At 47.3% G+C, this 19,562-nt stretch overlaps 1 protein-coding gene across 5 annotated transcripts; it reads right to left on the reverse strand.

Moving 5' to 3' along the window:
- Positions 1–1,556: 1,556 nt before the first annotated feature.
- Positions 1,557–15,646, reverse strand: TNFAIP3 (TNF alpha induced protein 3). Of its 5 annotated transcripts, none has more exons than XM_082855976.1 (9): positions 15,247–15,646; positions 11,538–11,847; positions 8,026–8,216; positions 7,234–7,381; positions 6,899–7,069; positions 5,614–5,794; positions 3,568–4,472; positions 2,717–2,898; positions 1,557–1,995 (listed from the first exon to the last, which is right to left on the reverse strand). In XM_082855976.1, the coding sequence occupies exons 2-9, from the start codon at positions 11,830–11,832 to the stop codon at positions 1,711–1,713; spliced, it is 2,358 nt and encodes a 785-aa protein (XP_082712102.1). In that variant the 5' UTR covers positions 11,833–11,847; positions 15,247–15,646; the 3' UTR covers positions 1,557–1,710. The 5 variants fall into 5 exon arrangements, with proteins under 5 accessions (XP_082712102.1, XP_082712104.1, XP_082712103.1 ...); XM_082855978.1 differs by lacking the exon at positions 15,247–15,646 and adding an exon at positions 11,979–12,711; XM_082855977.1 differs by lacking the exon at positions 15,247–15,646 and adding an exon at positions 11,949–11,992.
- Between the last annotated feature and the right edge of the window lie 3,916 nt (positions 15,647–19,562).

Raw genomic sequence — 19,562 nt, forward strand, 5'->3', positions numbered from 1 at the left:
TATAAATAATCCCATTTATTCACATTAAGAATGAAAATATTGATACACAAAATATTAAAATAGCAACTTTAAAAGAACTAAATGAAAACACTGAAGTTTATGTGAAATCTTTAGAAAGACATTATAAAGAGATCTGCCAAGGAAAAAGGCTTATGGTATCTCAAGGGGAAAACACATCACGTAGGACAAGTAAAGACCATGGAGAGTTAGTTACAGATTGCCAAACTTTTCAGGTTCTAAGTCCAGACCCCCCCCCCCCCAAAATAGCAGCCTTTACCTCTGGGGACAATGTGTTTCCCTTCCTTTTTTTTCTAGAACAAGTATGAGAGTAACACAAAACACACAGAGAAACTGCAGGCCAAGGACAGAAAGAAATTTCCTCGTACTCATGGTTACAAGGTTGTGCTGTCCCAATGCTAAGGTGGCCACGAGGTCACTGCCCTGCACCCCAGCACACAGCATTAACACAGCAAACAAAACCATCACCAAAGGCTCCAGATTTCCCCGTGACCTTCTCCAATCTCATCCGCGCTCCTTCCCAATCGTCTCTCTAAGGAGGTAGGATACGCAGAAGCATCTACACACTGTGGAGAATGGTTTCTCATCGGAGGGCTGGGAAGTGGCTCTGACCAAAGTTTCACGAGGAAGCGTGAGAGTTTAATGAATTTATTTGCGATGCGACTTCTTCCTTCCAAAATGTGTGGAAAAGGTCGACTCCCCTACTGGGGTGAGGAGTTTGCTGTGTCTATAACATGACCAAAAGCCAGTATGTTATCTCAAGAAGACAGTATAGCAATTTCTGCAGACCAGAAGAAACAGCTTCACTTAAATAACCTTAAAGTTTGCAATAAAATAAATAAGTGATTACACAGACACAAGAGTCTGCTGGTGGAGTTCAGGCGGGCTGTGCCCCTACAACAACCAGAAAATAGGTTATTATTATCAGTCAGTCTTCTTACTTAAACTTCTAGGGCAGCAGCGCAACGTAACAAACAAAATTCCCTCATATGTAACATAAGGGGCCATTATATGTGTAACCAGGTGTACGCTCACCTCAGTTCAAGTTAAGCTTTAGAAGTAAAGTCAGTGATAACCAAAAGAGTTACACATCTGCCAACTGAGAATATTCTGGGTCTTACAAGGTGCATATTGTAAAGAGCAGCTGGTGTGCTTTTCACCGTGGACTTGTTCAGTCTCAGCAGCCTCAGCATCACAGTCTGTGGACGGTTTTGCCGTGTCCGTGGGAAAGGAACGAGGCAGGTAGGGCAAAACCGTGAACGACCGGCACTTTGAGCCTGCCCGTTATCCCTGAGCTTCCCGAGCTTCCGGCACAGGGCCTGTGGGCCTCAGCTCCCCATCTCCGAGAAATGCTGATGGAGGGCAGAGGGGCTGGCTCTGAGTTTCCCAGCCCGCCTGACCTGCGTCTTTTCCCTTTTCTCTAAAGATGAGGCAGCAGTCCTGGCACGTGTTCTGAGTCCATGAGGTTCCTGGCCGCCTGCTTGGAAGGAGAGGCGTGGGCTGAAGCCCACACAACCTGCTTTGCTCAGATTCAGGGCGGTGACCGAGAGCTTCTTTCTTGCCCTGCTCAGAGACACCCTGGCCCACCGTGCAGGGCCGGACCCTCGGGTGGCACCGGGGCACTGGGAGCACAGCGCCACGCGGGCTAAGGCTCCAGGCCCCTCCAGGCCGGGGCTGGCCCCCTGGGTCAGGTTAGCCGTACATCTGCTTGAACTGAAAGCACTCGTTGCAGTAGCCATTGCACTTGGCGTTGCCGAAGTGCTCACAGGCGGGGGCCCGGCAGCGCTGCGTCGGGGGCTCCTCAGGGACGGGCTCGGGCCGCCGGGCGCTGGCAGCCACGCGCTGGCCAAGGTGCTGGCACTCCATGCACAGCTCCTGGTTGCAGCAGGCCAGCATGTTCCTGCAGGTGGCCCGCGTGCACTTGGACCAGGAGGTGCTCTGGGTGGCTCGGGGCAAGTCTCTGTGCTGGCTCGCCCTCTGGGTGGAGAGAGCAGAGAGAACCACTGTCACATTCATTGTTCAGGGACCCACATCTCATCTCATCCGACGGTGTGGGTTCTACAAAGGGCTGGGTGTGGTGAAGGGCACCTGCCTGACCAAGCGGATGGCGGGCGGTCTATGGACGGGAGCCTCCATGGACCCTTCCTCCCCATCCCAAGAAAACAGATCTGGCCCCAGGGAGGCCCGGTGGAACCACCATCCCTAACACGGAGGCCGGCAAAGGCTGGCCCGGCTCGCTTCCGTCTGGATTAATACTAAGTTGCCCTCATTTAGACAGATTCCCTACCACCCTCCAACCAGCAGGAGAGGCGTCTATCCATGAATGTTTGCTTTTCTTATATGCCAGTAAGTGGAGGCACCTGGGATGTTCTGCCTTTTCCTTCTGTCTCATAATAAGGCGATTACTTAAGAAAGTCTGCACTTCTGCTACAAATCCAAGAAGCCTCTGATCGCCATTTGGCTTTTCGGAGGCTTTACCAGGTTTTATTCCACGGCTGCTTTTATTTGCTTCTTAAAATGAACCTAAAGTAAACTTAGGCCATGAAAATCAATAGGAACTGCTGCGCTTCCAGCCCTGGGGGCCAGGCTGACTTTTCCCCTGGTTTTTCCCTGGAACTCAGCAGGGAGGAAAGTCTGCTTATCACTCTGGCAAGGAGGCGGGGCCCACAGGAGGGGGACGTCCCTCAAGATGTCTCACCAGCTGCTCTTCAGTCCTTTTCGCTTCATGAAATCTCTGGTTCTGAGCTTCGATGAAGCACTTCTGACAGTATCCTTCGAACACACTGCTTCCAAGGGCGCCGCATTCCCTGCCCAGGCAGGGGACAGTGTTCTGGAACCTGGAGGCCGTGGGGCTGGCTTTCCCTGAGGCAGGGACAAAATCTACAAGAGAGCAGAGGCTCATCAGTAACACGTACGGTTCACCAAGTGGACAGATGCTGACGTCAGGGAAAAACAGACAGGTTCCTAATACAGATTAGACCAGCTGTGCTCTACCTACGAGAGCAACCTTTCAGAAACCTAGCAAAATAACCAACAGAAATAATACTATAATAGAAACATCTTTGACTTTACAGATCTCTCCCTTTGGAACAGGCCGCACTGGTCGGTCACAGGAACAGAACAAGCAGAGACATTAAGTGCCCATCCTTCTTTCAAATTTGAGATTTCAAAAACCACAAATGGACTCTTACGACGTCAGTGAAGGCCGCTCTCTTTCCAGCTACCACTCATCAGGTTCTGAATTTTCTCTAGTATGCCAGAGTTTCAAAAGAAGTCTCGTCTAAATTCTACCTTACAAACACTACACCACATGACCTTATAAAAACAAATTCTCTGAACTCTACCCACAGGGCTCTTGTGGGTTTTGGAACATGCTGTTCTGTGCTTTTGCTTCCAGGTGTGCCGGCAGAGCCACTGTGACTGTCCCCCCCACGCAAGGCACACTCAACGCCACAGCCCTTTCTTGAAGGGGCTCCCTTCTTGAATTTCAGGGGCAAACTGCCTTCTACGAGGGGTTTTGAAACGGGTGAAACCCATCCTCTCACTCACGTTTATTCTCTCTGTACTCGATGAAACACAGCGTGCAGAAGCCTTTGTTCTCTGGAGTCCCAAAGTACATGCAGCCCGCTTTCCTGCACTTGCTTGTCCCCGTCCTGTCCCCTGGAGTCCGTGCGGCCGAGGAGCGGTGGCCAGAGGGAGCCTCGGGCCCGGCTCTGCGGCAGGCGTGCGGGGAGAGGCTCTGCGCGAGCTGTGAGGGGTCAGACTTGGAGCGCTGGTGGCAGGAGAGGGGGCTGCTCGAGCTGAGGTTCGGGGCGGGCTCGGCTGTAGTCCTTTTAAAGCAAGCACTGCAGATCCCATTAAACGTCCTGGTGACGTCCTGGAGGCAGGCTCGGCACTTGCCGGGGTCGAGATGCTGCGCAGGGTCCGAGGGGTGGCCCGCGGGAAGCTGCCGGGCGTTGTGGCATCGCTCGCAGAAGCCATTGTGCTGCACGTTGAGGGTGAAAGGGCAGCCGGGGCTCCTACACTTCATGGCCGTGGTCTCGCTGAACAGGAAGAGGCTGGGTGCTGTCGGAGGGGCTGAGTGGGGACCCCCGGCGGGCTCCTCGGGGCTCCAGGCCTCCCCCCGGGAGGCCCCGAGCACCAGGCGGGGCAGCGCCTCAGGGCCCGGCTTGGAGCTGGGCTTTGGGGCTTTGGTTTGTGTCCTGTGCCGCCTCTCCGAGCACTCGTGGCACAAAGGCTGGGTGTTCACGGACATGAAGAAAGGGCAGTTGGGCGTTTCGCATTTGATGTCCATGAGAGAAAGCTGGGGGACGGAAGGTTCCAAAGGATTCTGGGGGTGCGTGTCTCTCCGCCCCTGCTCATTGTTTTCCTGCCACTTCTTGTACTCGTGCTGGACAAGTTCAAAGTAATCATCTACCAGGTTTATTTCTTTGGGTAAGTTAGCTTCATCCAACCTAAAGACCAAAAGGAAAAAAAACATGAGACTACACACATACACACACACACAACTTTACACCACTAGATCATAGAGCAAACTTTTAAAATGTGGACTGTGGTAATAACTTCATAACCATTCACTGAAATGCAGCCTATGATGAAGACTTTGCACCTCTAACGTAACACAGTCCAATACTGTTGAGAAGACGTCATTATTCTGAGAATCAGTCTCATTTAATTAATTTTGGCCCAGCCCAAATTATAGATAATTCTAAAGAAAGGGCTACTCAGGGGCTGCTTCTACACTTAATTACCCTCTTCCTCTTTGAAAAAGTCACTTTTACTTTCTAACTTCTCAGAGGCCAAATTTCTAGTGAAATGTTATTCAAGGTATTCATTTGGGATGAGCTTACTTTATAGTACAAACTACCTTGTAATGTGTTCTGTATTTTTCTTTATCAATTTACTTTATTAATTTTAAACGTGCACCTGGTCTCTATTAGCGGAACTGCCACGAGCAGTAACTAAGAGGCAGACACACCATCAGGCGTTACATACTGACTTCTGACTCTGTAATTTGTTCATCTCCACTTTGAGAAACCGATTCTCTTAGGCCTTCTCGGTCGTGTGCATTTCAAAGTTCTAGGAAATGGGCATCTCTTTATCATCAAGCCAGTGTTTACAATTTTGATACCTGTACAACCTGTACTCTGGGTCTCTCCTCCCCGCCCCATGCGGCCAAGTCACGTGCCTGCCACATAAACACATTCTACAGCCCAGTCTGCGTCTGGTGTGTCTGCCTTACCCAGAAGCCAGGAGAATGAGTGTTTTGTCTCTAAGAATTTTCGCTTGCTAGTCTAGCACTAGGGCAATTAAAAAAAACAAAACAAAACCCATCCTCGATGTGAACGCACTTTTTAAAGCCACAGGGCTGACACTCAGCAACCAGATATGCAGAAAAATCATTTTGGATAAATTACTTGTTCCCATTTGAAACCCAAGTTAGTGCTCCCTGAAGTGATTGTCTCTGACTCACACACAAGCCCCTAAACTTGTTTCACGCTGGAGGAAACTAGCTTCAAATAACTTTACTGTTGGTCTTTGGGGTAGCAGCAGCTTAAAGATGACAAGGCATAGAGCGAAAAACAAACTGCTTACTTTGCAGCGTTAATTATATGGGTGGTGCCGTGGTCCCAGCCTTGAACAGGGATTTCCATCACCATCAGGTACTCTTTCAGGAGCTTTTCCTTCATCTCATTCTCAGGATCTGTCAAAAAGTGAACTTTTAAGTCTTCGAATCTTCCTCTCTCTCTGTTAACAAGTGGAACAGCTCGGATTTCTGAAGGAAAAAAATAACACATCAGCAAAATATGATTCTACTAAATGAGATTATGTGTGAGGCCATATATATAACAACTACATTTTGAAAATGCAGAAAGGATACAATTACAGAGGGGAAAAGTATTATCTAGCCACAAAATCAAATGGGGAAACAAACTGTACTAAACTCTAATAAAAAACACACGGTTGGGACTTCCCTGGTGGTGCAGTGGATGAAAATCCGCCTGCCAATGCAGGGGACACGGGTTCGAGCCCTGGTCCGGGAAGATCCCACATGCCGCGGAGCAACTAAGCCCGTGCGCCACAACTACTGAGCTTGCGCTCTAGAGCCTACGAGTCACAACTACTGAGCCCAAGCACCTAGAGCCCGTGTTCCGCAACAAGAGAAGCCACCACAATGAGAAGCCCGCGCACCACAGCGAAGACCCAATGCGGCCAAAAATAAATAAAATTTTAAAAAACCAAAAAACCCCCACACGGTTTCCAGGACGCCCACAGCACATTAAGCAGCCTGGAGGCAGGAGGTCTTACTGGTCAAATCCCACACTCAGAACCAGACCGACCTGGGTTCGAGTCCTAACTTTGCTACCATCCATCTCTGTGACATCAGGTAAGTTATTTAACTTCTCTGAGCTTCAAGTGCCTCATCTGTACTATAAGGTTACTGCATCCACAGGGATGCCGTGAAGAAGAAATGAAATAAAATAATATACCTAAGCATTTGTAAAGTGCCTTATTAGTTCCTCATTAAGCTACTACAATAATACCTAACCTGCCAGACATTTACCTGCCCCATGCCAGGCACTGTATTATGGGGCTAATTAAGAAATGGTAGCAGTAATATACATTATCTCCTACTTGCCACTAACATGCTGAAAGTGCTTCCCAAACTATAGACAAAAAGTTGGGGGCACATTATGATGACTGCTATTCCATCACTGTTGCTAAACAGCTGACAGAACACTGTATTTAAATAAAACTAATATACTTAAATGAAACTTTCAATAAGGAGCAAAAGAGCAAACCCTGATGTTCAGGAGGAACGGGGTGTCCCAGTATCTACCAGCAAGTACAAACGTGAATAGATGCTCAGTTTTCTTACCAGGTCCACTGTCCTTCATGGTCACCAGGGGTACAAAGTGTTGGCTGTCGTAGCCGAGAATGATGGGGTATCTGTAGCATTCCTGGGCAGGCCAATGGAGAGGCAAGTAAATTCCGCCCACCTTCAAAGGAGCGAAATTGGAACCCGATTCCAAACTTCTCAACATTTTGTCTGTTTAAGGAAAGAGAAAGAAAAGATAAGGCCCTCTGTGGCTTTCATCAGATTCCATTTAACTATGGTCTCCTGTAACTTTGGTAGCATGGGTTTTCCTAAGAGGTAAAGCACTAAAGCTGAAAAGCACTTAAACACAGATAAGCCATCAGCAGGCATCTCACCTGAAATGACAATGATCGGCCTTCTGAGGATGTTGCAAAGGACAAATATGTGTATTTCTTCCAGTGAATTATACTGAAGTCCACTGCGGGCCACCGGTACGTCTGTGGATGCCATTTTGACAAGGCTGTCCCATTCATCAGTCCAATTCTAAGGGGACAGAAAAGAAATCATTGAATGTACTCTGCACTAAAAAACAATTCTGGCTTCACTCTATAATTTATCACTTGTATCACTCGGCTTACTTTTACCCTTTCTTGAAATTATCATGTAAACGATCACCCTTTTGTCCCCACTTTGGTTTTCTTCCCTTACTTTTTTCCACTACAAGGCAAACTCAGAAGTAGGGGAGGATGGGGACAGCACCTGCTTTCAAAAAAATCCCTGATGAGGCATAATGTCAACGCTCCTCATCCAAATGTGCACAAAAATCCCAAACTTGTGACTGAGAATGGGGAGGCGCCCGTCTGAATCTGATGGGCTGGCTCAGTAAAGCACGAGAAGGGCAATCAAACTGGAAAACAACGAAAACGCCACAGGGAAGCCCGAGATCAGAAAGATCATTCGAAAATGACTCCCCAGCTGGGAAGCTGCTGCCCTGGAGCCCCCCAGCAGTGACAAGAGCCTCAGGTCCATCCCACAGGAGGTTTCTGGTGTCTTCCATTGACTCTGCTTTGCCAGGTTCACGTGACCCGGCAAATCACATGCTCCTTGAGAGCAGGCACTGGCCGAAGGTGCTGTTTTGCCACCATGGAGCTCTGTCAATAGATGCTGGATGAGGAAACACAACATACCCGGGTATCGTAGCAAAGCCCCGTTTCCACGAATTCCTGAGACTTCAGAGACTCCAGCTGCCAGCGGAATTTAAAGTTGCGGGTGTCCGTCTCCTTGAGGGTGCTGAAGAGCGCCTTCCTCAGGACCAAGTCTGTGTCCTGAACACCCCACATGTACTGGGAAGCAGCGTGCATGAGGCAGTTTCCGTCACCTGAGGACAGAAGGGAAGCCAATTCAAGCAACCTACATCTAAGGCCTAGCAGGGGTTTACAGAATAAACTAGCCTTACGGCTACCATGCGGGGACCCAATAGCGCTTGTGAGAAACGCCAGTGGTTTAATGTCTTAGTCGAAGGGCCAACTGGTAACATTTCACAAGGTGATGACAGCTTTAACGGAAAAAACATATATCATTCTTTTAACTCTCATTTTGAATGAATGACACTAACAGAGCCAAGGAACCAGGGAGTGAGAGCCAGGAGCCCTTGGTTCCAGCCTGGCTCTGCCCTAACTAGTTTAGGTGACCTTGGGGGGAAATTCCTTAACCTCTCAGTATTTTTCCTCTTTGGAAATGAGGACATTGGATTATGATCTCTGAAGTCCATTCCTTTCTAACATGCCTTGCTTTTCTGGCTAAGACGCTGGCACTATTGCTCTCTGACTCTGAGAGAGAACCCCCAGGGTAACATGCTCAAACCAGGAAGCTGGTCTGGCTCCATTTACTAGACAGGGACAGCCTGGCCATGACTCAGTGGTACATGACTTGACCATCCCACCACAGCCTTTGGGGCCTGGGAGCTTCCTCTCCTGGTCTGTAAAGTGGGAGTGAGAAGACTGAATTACCTACTGCCTGCCCACCCCACCCCCAGAAATGCCTTGTGTGAACCCGCCTGTTAGCAATTAGAGTCCTTTTTCAGAGTTTAAAGAGGGCCTCGATGTCTACATTTGAAAATAATTCAGTGTTTAGGGCTGGCACTTGAAGAATTTTGAGGTTTTTGAGAAAAAGATAGGTCTAATTTTATTCTGTCACTTTGTTACTTTTATAGGTTAAAATCCACAATTCGTGAGACTGCATTGCTTTTTGAACTCCAAAGAATAAACATTTTGGAGGTCTGTTTAATATTAAAAAAGTTAACTCCTTAGTCTCTTTTGGGAAGTGCATAATTGTTTTTATAAAGAAAAGTTCAATCGTGTTCTTACATTGTTCTATGGGGCAATAAAGCTATTTGAAATTTTATCAAGTCTTAATTATAGTCAACTGTAAACAACAACAACAACAACCCCTCAAAAATGTATCCACAGCCAGTATCCGTTCAATTTACACACTTAGAAATACTAGCTAAATAAACATTCAAACCAATGAACCAAAAAGATCGCTCAAGGCTTGTGTCTTGGCAGAAATGTAGCAACAACTGCATTCTGTTGAAATTTCCCCTTTGCAAAATCTAGAGCAAAGATAAGGCTTTTTTTCTTCTTGTGCTTACTTTCAGTTCTTTATTGAGATGCACCAGCATAAAATTCCCTAAGTAACATCTGGAATTCCCCAGCGCTAAGTTATTTGACTAGCAATTGAGCAACAGCTATTGTACTTTTTGTTCTGGTGTGTAGACATTTAAAGTGCGAAGTGCACCCTGGACTTTCCAAGTGGGTGTGGTCAGGGTGAGCTGGAATAGGGCTACTCATTATACAAGTGAAATCACTGCAGCCAATAGACGTTGGAATTTTTCACATGAAGTTTCAATTTTATGCCACCTACTCCCTTCCTCATTCACCACAGTCTCATATCCTCAAATGCAAACTTGTGAATCACCCCCTCCCCAAACAGACCATTGACTTTGTAGAGCCCTCCTATAGGGGGAAGGCTTAAAAAAAAAGTGCTAATAAAAATCAGAGAGGAAAAGTCATTTGTTTCCTTCCTTCCCCTAAATATCTTTTCTTCCTTTTCCAGAATTGTAAGGAATTTTTTTTTCAAGTGGTGAAATAAAAGGATTCTGAGCCTAAAAATCCTTACTTCTCAGAAAATGATATCAGAATGCACTTGCTTATGTAGTTTTGTTTGTAGTGTGAATCCTTGATTTAAATGACCTACCTTTGCAAAACCAGTATTTACTTTATATAATCAATTTTTTCTCTTAAGGCACCAGAGCAAGTTAACCCTAAAATCTCAGTTCAGTTCATGATAATAGGGTTTTTCTCTTTCCACCACATTTCTAATTTGGCAGAATCTCTTCTTTCCAACTTTCCCACATCTTTTTGTAACCAAATGGAAGAGAGTTAAAACCACAAACTGTCTGGAACATAAACCCCTTGATGATGACTTCACATCATTAACTACTTCTAAGCATCACTTGACTTAATGCCAAGAACAACATAAATACTACATAGCCCCAGTTTTCTTTCTATGTTTCTAAGAATCTATGCTTCAAAAATAAAAGCAAGATGTTAAGGTGATGCTAACTCCCAGAACCAAAGGAAAAAAACATGTCCCTCAATCGTGCCAAGTTACCCAGTCAAAAATGGCCAAAGTGAATGTACCAGTTTATTTAAGTTGATGTTCTTATCCTCTCACTGTCAACAAGGATGTACTAATTTTGCCCTTCGACATATTATTTTGATCGGGATGGTTTACGATTGTCACTGATCTAAGGCCAGGAGCCTTTTGAGAAAAAGGCCTTACTTAAGACTGTAAGCAGTCTACTTGCTTCTTGTAATGATTCGCTACATTTATAAAGTAGAATTTTGTATCTGCATGAAACAGTATGCAGTATGCAGTATGCTCGAACGTTTCTGTGATGTGCATACTCTTGCTTAAGGGAAATAAACAAAAGACAAAACAGTAAAGCTTAGAACAGGAAACACCTACTAGTCATAAACGGCCATTGGGTAGACAGTCACAGACAGCAAGAAATGCAGTACAGTACTAGGAATCCCAAAAAAACCATGAAGTAGAGGTCTAAAACCTGCACTAAAAATCTCAAGTATCTTTCTAGTTCGTATCATGGGACTGTGGGCAACAGAACCCAGGTAAGGGAGGAGCTGACAACAGTCACTGGTTAACCCATAAAATGTGTCACTGATTCAAGAAGTGTAAGGCCATCATCACAAGCATTTTCTAATGACAGTGGGAAACGCCACCAGTTTTCACACAATGCTTCTCTTTTGAACTTAAAGCCTTTTGATATTTCCATTACTGGCTAGGGAAGGGTATTTCACAGATGATTAAACAGTTGCAAGAATTACATACAGGAGTCATACATACATACCATACACATATACTTAATAGGTGCATGGTGTCTAGAAATGCATTCTTAAAGCCTCAGTGCACTCTGCTGTCTAACATACACTAGAAAATATCCTTAATTAAAATATTCACAAAACAAGCTTGCTTTCGTTACGTGCCCCGTATAGAATCTCTATACTAAGGTACCTGCGGCCTTAAGAGATTCGATGTGGACTGGTGCTATTACCTTCTAATAAATGGGCACCCAGCCCGGCAGGAGCTACCCCGGCCCCCAGACAAAAGCAGGTCTTACCATTTGTTTTCAGCGCCACAAGCTTCCTGACTTCTCGGCACCAGTTGAGCTTCTTCTGGCTTTCCAGGGAGGCCTGGATGTTTCTGTCGATGAGAGCATTGTGGATGATCTCCCGAAACTGTGGACAAAACTGGCAAGTCCTGAACATTTCCAGCGTGTACCGGTGCATGGATTTAAAATGGTGAATGATTCCATTGGTAGGTTTAAAAATATCTTCTGGAGTTCTCTCTCTTATCTTCACAGCTTTCCGCATATTGCTCAAATACAAAGCCAGAGGAAGGAGTTGCTCACCCATGGTGCTCTCCAACACCTGAAGAGGAGGGAAAGAAAACCCCATGCCGTTAGCTCGGCTTTGATATGACTCCTATATACCTGCCTGCAGGAAACCCCAGTGTTTGATCTTGTCATTACCCTAAGCGGTAGGCAAAAGATCTTAGTCACCTCTACTCCCAGGATACTAGCTGGCCCCAAAGATGAACTCACACCGGACTGTTTTAAGTTACATCACTTTTAAAGATTAGTCTAAACAAGAGCAGGAAGGCGGGGAGTGGGCAACGAGGAGGAGGGGAATAACCCATGTTTTCAGTAACATCTGTCAGGGAGCCATGCCTGTCTGTCAGCAACAGGTATGGTGCCTCGTAACCGACTGAAAATCCCACTCCATCCTGATGCTGCTCTGGGGCAGCCACTGGATTTGAGGCGCCCTGAATGCCAGTTACAGGCACAATGTAGTCCTGACAAGTCTGGCTCCTTTCCTAACAGCACCACCAAGCAACCCTCGCTCTTAGGCAAAGTCTTGATTTACCTCTTTCAAGCACTCCCTCCCTATACTGGAAAGACAATAAATATTTTGCAAAAAATCCTGCAATTTTATGCTGCCACCTAGGCTGTTGATTGGACTTTTCTCTTTAGTCCCCGAAAGAAATATTTATAAAGCGTATACTTGTAAAATGTATTGTAATATACAAAGAGTTAAACTGAATGTTTTATAACCAACAAAAAAGCTTAGTCCCAGCAAGATGTTTTGCAATTTTAAAAGCAAACAGTCAGCGGTCTTTCAGAACCTCTCCACTGAACTTAACAACATCAGAATAAAAAATAGAATAATGATAACAATAACAATAATAGAATAATAAATTCTATACTTCCAAGAGCAGATATTAGAAGTACAGAATTATATCTATATAATTACAGAATTAACTGTATTGCTTCAACTCAACCGTTAACCAAATTTTATTATCGTCCTCCAGGTACCAACACTCAGATGGATTTTGCACCCTGTCTTCACCCTGAAATCTTCAAGCATAATCGACTGGTGGAAAGAAATAAAAGTCTGGAAGCAGACAAGGAAAGAAGTTTCAGCCAGAGGGACCACTCAGGACAAATGAAAGAGGAGGGGGGCAAACCCCAGCCTCTCCAACCCATGCCAACAGCATGGAATGATGGAATGATGTAACGTGGGATCTTTACAGAGCAGAGCTTCGTGGAGAGCCAGCTCACATTCACTGGCCCTTAGTAGGGTGCCTTGCCATCCATCCTAATTTCCAAGATGAAGACAAAGACATTTTCAGAGCACGAAGAGAGCCCCTAGGAAGTTTCCCTGCATTTGTTAATCCCACTCTTGTGTCATACTCTTTACCGGGGCAAGCCTCTAGCTGAGAAAGAAGTTAAACCAATGTAAGAGGGAGAAGAAACCTAGATTACAGAGAAGCCAGTCCTGGTGGGTCTCAGCTCTCTCAAAGTCATGGATAAAACGGTCTAAATTCTCACAGGCCGCTACAAGACTCTGAGGTTGCTTCTGAGGAGTCTTCTGGTGGTGAATTTAGCTCAGGATTCCTTATCTGACAGCTGGACGATGCCTGGAAGAAGTCATTCTCTGGGTCAAATGGTAATCTCTGCTTTGATGTCAGATATTCCTTGCAGGTGGATTTGGGCAAAATCATGGCAGGACCACAGACACAACGAAGGGATAAAAAGATCACACACACATCCCCTTGGTGGCATGCAAATGCCTCTTTCACGATGTCATTCATCTGTCCATCCGTCACTCAACAGGCACTGCCTGACCACATACTTCTACCGCCTGACCACATACTTCTACCGCCTGACCATCTGCTTGATGCTGAGGCTAAATAAAGACAACCTTATTCCCCGGCTTGAAATCACATGACCACCTTAGCCTCCATCTACGGCAACTGCAGGACTGGTCCTGCTCAGGTAGGTCCCACACCATCCAGGGGCAGGGCTTTGCGGAGAAGCCCGGTCCTCCAACACCCGCCCCTTGCTAATCTCAGAACACCACTCCTGTGGTTGCAGAGTGCCTGCTGCCCTCACAAGGAAACAGACAGGCAAGAGGAAGATTTCAAACAAGCTAGTTGTAGCCTCTTTTTTGCTTTTTTGACTCTTCTTTTATCTTCTTCTTCACCTAAGATCTTTCAGCAAAGTTCTCAAATAGTGAGAGCTGGAACCATAGGCAAGACATGCAAATGTCAATATTTGATAGTCCGGTGTCACCTCACTCATAGGTTCAGCCTCGCACGGCCTGCAGAATTGCCTCCTTAAAAGAAATCAAAACCCACTGCCCAACTGCCTAGGACTTGGACTTCTCCATACTTAAGATTAAAGAATAATCTGACCTGTGATAAAGAATTTCTGAGCTATGATTGCAATGTCCTTATATGCAAAGACATACAATATTACCCGTAACATTTCTTTCATGTTTGTTACCTCATTGGCTTTTTATCAACAAATATCGACTTTTTAGAAAGTACCCCTCCAAAAATTCAAAAATTGTACAAAGAATTGGAAAAAAAAATAAAGAAGCACTTTACACCACCAAGACTGAAGCAGTAACTGGCTGTTTAATACTCTGGGACATTAGGGCTGTGGTCCAGAAGACCCTATAACACTGGTTCTCTCAGAAGGCTGCCCTGAGATACTTGACCAGAGCAGCTTTCCAAGGAAAGAAGATCAGAGGCAGGGAGAACTGAAAACAAAGCGGTCTCAACAAGTTCTGAGCTCCTTCCTTACTTAATACCACGGCTTTCCTGAAGGGCCAGGTGGCAGGATGTGGGACGACCCCGACTGACAAAGACAGTCTGACTGGGGGATAGGGGCCTGCAGATGCTCTAAGCTGGAGCCCCCAAAGGCAGGCCGACCACCCACTGCTACACGCATACTTCTCTGACACTGCTTAACTCTCAGTGTCTGCAAGCCGTCCCCGGGAAGTTGAGCTGACCTGGCTCCCCGCCCCCTGGGTTTTGCTGCCCCTGAGACATGCCACACCTTCGGGCTGGTGCTACAACAATCTGGAAAGAGGCCACAGCAGTTTGCAAGGGCTACGTAGCCGTAAGCATGCAGAGCTTGATTCCAAAAAAGACAAGCCAAAGAGCAAAGCACCAATGACCACCCGCGACCAAGCGGCCCCGGGGGCGACTCTCCCCGCAGGCAGCTGCCTTTCAAATTCTCTGCATTATCTGCAAGAAACAGCTGGCTGGATCTTGAATCCCGGCTGTCACCCTAACATCTGGCGCGGCCCCCTCAACTCTCAGCAGTTCAGAACCTACAACGGGTACAAACGGCCAACAAACTCCCCTCTGGAACCGCTGCAAAACCAAGGCCAGGTCAACGGAGCCAGCCCGCGGGTCGCTGCCAAACTCGCACCCGCAGCCCTTGCCCGGGGGAGACGGCACAGGGACACGGGGGTTACCTCTTCGGGACACGCGATCCTCTGCAGAAACTCCAAGTCCAGGTCAGGACAAGCGTACGCCGCCGGCTGGGGTCACGGTCGGGGTCGGGGCTAGGTGGAGGCGGCGCCCCATGGACGCCCTTCTCGGGGTTAGTTCGCGGGCCGGTCCGGGGGTGCGGATCTCTGCTGCCGCCGCCGCCGCTGCCGCCGCTGCCGCCGCAGTTTCCCCGGCGGCCGCTCTTGCCGCTCCGCCCCCGCGGCCCCTAGCTCGTTGCACTTGGCCGCCGCCAAGGCTGCACACTGCCAGTTCTCTTTTTTCCCTTTCTGTTTTACCGCCCGCGGACAGCCGGGGATTTCCACCCAGGGACTTTCCAGTCACGTGACGCGGGCCGGGCGCCCGAAGCCGGTGGTCTCCTGCCGCTAGGGGACGCAGGAGACGCGGGAGGCCCGATGCGCTCCGCCCCGCCCCGGCCCCGCCCCGCCCCGCCTCGCCAGACGCCCGAGAAACTCCTGCGCCCCGCCCCGGGGTGTCCCCGCGTGAGTCACCTGGGCATTTCGGAAGCTGGACTCAACGTCACATCCATGTGGAAATCGCAGTGATGGGAACTGGAAATGAAATAGGTTCTTTTTCTCAGCCGTTTTTCTGCAGAAAATCATCAACTGTGGAGAACAAGAAGGGAAATCATAAAGAAAGAAAACCCTAAAAACCACCACAGGCGTCCGCTGGATTTGCAAAGCTTGGACTGCGCACGTGATGAGCTCGTAGGGGAGCGCCCAACTCTGGGCCCCCGGGGGGATTTCGAGAAAAATATGCAGTCACAGCCCTTGGTCCCCGTCCGCAGCATTCGTGCCAGCCCCGGACCCCAAGCTGGTGAGATGCCGTTTCGAAGTGACGTCAGATCTCGTGGCCCTGCAGCCTCGAAATTCGTAGGGGCAAAGCCAGTCTTAGATAAAAGTAGGAATCAGATAAAATTAGGAATCAGAACCACTATCAACCGCGGGCTTCACTTGACTGATTTTCCATCTCCATTTCTGCGTACCAGGGCCCTGGGGGGCCTCCCATTGAGGTAGCATTTCAGTTGAGAAATCACTTCTAGTCCCTTACTGTCCTTGCCACGTCCCCCTAAGATCTTATTAGCAGTTTTTTTAGAGGTCCTGATGACAGTTCACCCCAAGATGCCAATGGCTGATAATACTTATTACCCTCCCCCCCCACACCCCCTTATTAAATAGCATTCTAAGGGCAGTGTCTTCACCTGGAGGGTGTCCTGTAGAAATAGGTGTCAGCCACCTTGGCTCTGCAGGAACGTGAGTTGTGGAGGGGGCTCTAGGTCCTTTTGCTGTCTTGGTCTCCCCCTTGGCTCGGCTTATTTTCTAGAATGACTAGAACCAGACTGAAGTATTCTGTACCACTGCCCCCTTGTAGGCTTAGGTATACTTGTCTGGCCGTATATCTCAAGTTTTGAATTATAAAAATATACTCCTCTCTCCAGTAAGAACCTGCAGAGCCTGGGCTGGAGGCTGCGTGGAGTGCGGCACTTTTCTGGTGGCACTTAGAAGAGAGAGTCAGTAGTGACCAAGGCCCCAGGGCTGGTGCTGGTCATGTGAAACCAGGGGCTGCAGTTTCTTCCAACTCCAAACCCCCTGGTATTTGTCGTCCTCTCATTCACAAATGTTTTCAGCTGCCAACACTCAAACAATTGATAGTCAAGCTAGTAATATGATAATGGTAACGGTGGTGGCGATGCTTATGAAGTCCTTACTATATGCCAGGCTGTAGGCTAAGTGTTTGCAATGCATTCTGCCATTGAAGTCTCACAACCCCACTTTGCAGACGAAGAAACTGAAGTATAAGAAGCTTACTCCATTTGCCCAAAGTCTACACAATCAGTGGCAGAGCCGTGACTGGCGCTGGGCCTGCCTTACTCCAAAGCCCACACTGTGAGGTCCTCTCAGAAAATAATCACTCTCAGAAAAGATCCTACAAAATTTAAAGTCTCAGGGCCTCTGTTTGTACCCTGGCCACAGCCTCATAAACTTACAGCACTCACTTAACCAGACGTGGACCCTGGGCAGGGGCAGGATATGGTCTTGGGACCCAGACGGGCCTTGGTGTCATCCTCAGGAAACTTTCTGAGCTAGTGGAGATGGTAAAAGATGATGTATGCAAAAGAACATCCTCAATCCTCAGACCGCCCTCCCTTTGTGCTCCTTTGGAAACAGAATTTGCCTGCTCTTATGCCTCACGGTCTGGCTCTGGCCCCTCAACTCCTCCTGTAGCTTCCATTGCCCCTTTTCTGGTTTACATCTGCTCCCCCGTTTCATGAGTTCAGAATGCAATAACAGGCATAACAAGCCTGAAAGACCACACTCATATCTGCCACTTCTAGTTGTCCTGAGATCGCTGCTATACCATCTTGCCTGCTAGGATTTGTGACAAGGTAATGGCAGTCAGAGGCAGGAGTGGTCTGTAACCCTCAGTTTAGCTCTACCCCCATTTCCATAGTTCTGCCACTGGAATGATGGTCTCTGTGAGGAGGCATTCTTAGCCCTGCCCTTCTCTAGTTTTTACTGTTCTTTCTGTCTTCTAAATCAGAGCTCTGGCTGTGCACTTTTCCTTTTCTAATACTTAACACATGGGCGAGACCCATAAGAATTTTCTTGGTAAATCAGAAAGAAAGAGTGCAAGAGGAAGGGAGAGTATAGGAGGAGAAACTCCTTATCAGAAAGGGGATATAAAATTGGGGGAAATCTGTGGAATGAATTGAAACCAGAGAGATATAAAAGCTTTGCAAGGGACTTTAATTTCTGCAATAGACCTTATCAAGGTGAACAGAACTCTGCAAAGAGAAAGGAATATTTATAAACATTGTGTGGGGCTTCCCTGGTGGCGCAGTGGTTGGGAGTCCGTCTGCCAATGCAGGGGACACGGGTTCGTGTCCCGGTCTGGGAGGATCCCACGTGCCGTGGAGCGGCTGGGACCGTGAGCCGTGGCCGCTGGGCCTGCACGTCCGGAGCCTGTGCTCCGCAGCGGGAGAGGCCGTGGCAGTGAGAGGCCCGTGTACCACAAAAAAAAACAAAACAAAAAACATTGTGTGGACACATAGGAGAGGAGAAAAAAAAAATGTCTCCCTATAAGAGAGAAGAGGAATCCTGGTTATGTGGAGTGTTTTGGTGAGTTCCCAAGTTATGTGTCATTTTTATTGTGGTGCCAATATTCACATGTCGTGAATGTCATACAATGAGCACACATGACCTCTTGGAGTGAGTCCGTGGGACTGTGACTGTGGCCTGTGTGCCTGTAGCACATAATGAAAAAGATGTGCATCCCAAGATAGTGGGGTTGGAGTGGGGGGGGCGGTGGGGAAGGGGGCAGGAGAAACCTGATTAAAGAGAGGCAGATGTGACAATTGGGAAGAAGACCCATATCTGGCTCACCTCAAAACTCAGTCCATGAGTCTTTCTTAAGAAACAGCCACAGTGCATTTCTGAAAGTGTATGGAATTCCATGGCATGGCAATCATGGGTTAAACTAAAATCGAACATTTTGTGTCTGTGGTACAATTGTTCCCCTTTTCCTGGCATTGTTCTCTGTTGAAAAGGGAAATCCATATTAAACGTATTTTGAAATAGCCTTATGTAAGTACGGCAGTTTAGTTATTACAGGGTAGCTTTAAATCCTGCTTCAAATTTTAATAACCCAGGGCTGAGTTTTGAGATTATTGAAGTGTGATGTTTGCACTTTCAAGGCTGTTATCGGGGCTAGTTTTGAGAAGACAATAGGAGTTCTTTGTGGGCTATAACTCTGAGGAGAACTGGGATAATAATGTCACAGGTTTCATCACCCTATGGATGCCAAATTTTCCTGAAATGCTACTTCTTATCTAGGGACCTCAGATCCTCTACAGGGATCATCTGGGGTGAATGGAGAAACCAAGACCCACTACAGGGAAGGGACTTAACTGAGGTAACCCAGTGAGTCACTAGCAACAGGAACAAAGACCCTCCACTAGAAGGGAGGGAGTTGGTTTAGTGCCAACTACAACCCCTCTTTATCCTACTTTGCCTGAAAGCACGGGGTACTGAAATCTGAAACTTGTCAGAAAATTCATTCCCCAATGAATTCTGGTTTAACTTTCTGTCAACACTTGGCTGAAAAACACTTGGCAAAGTAATTTTATTTTACATTATTAATGTAAATATTCAATTCTTGGTTTCATTTCCATTTCTCTGGAGGCTTCTATTAATGACCCAGGATGAATGATGGCCGAAAGATCTAAACTGGCTTTTATTAGGAACCAGCTGGTGTGCGGGGTTGGGTTTAATAGTAAGCTGGA

Source organism: Leucopleurus acutus, assembly GCF_964270905.1.
Source record: "Leucopleurus acutus genome assembly, chromosome: 15".
NCBI lineage: Eukaryota > Metazoa > Chordata > Mammalia > Artiodactyla > Delphinidae > Leucopleurus > Leucopleurus acutus.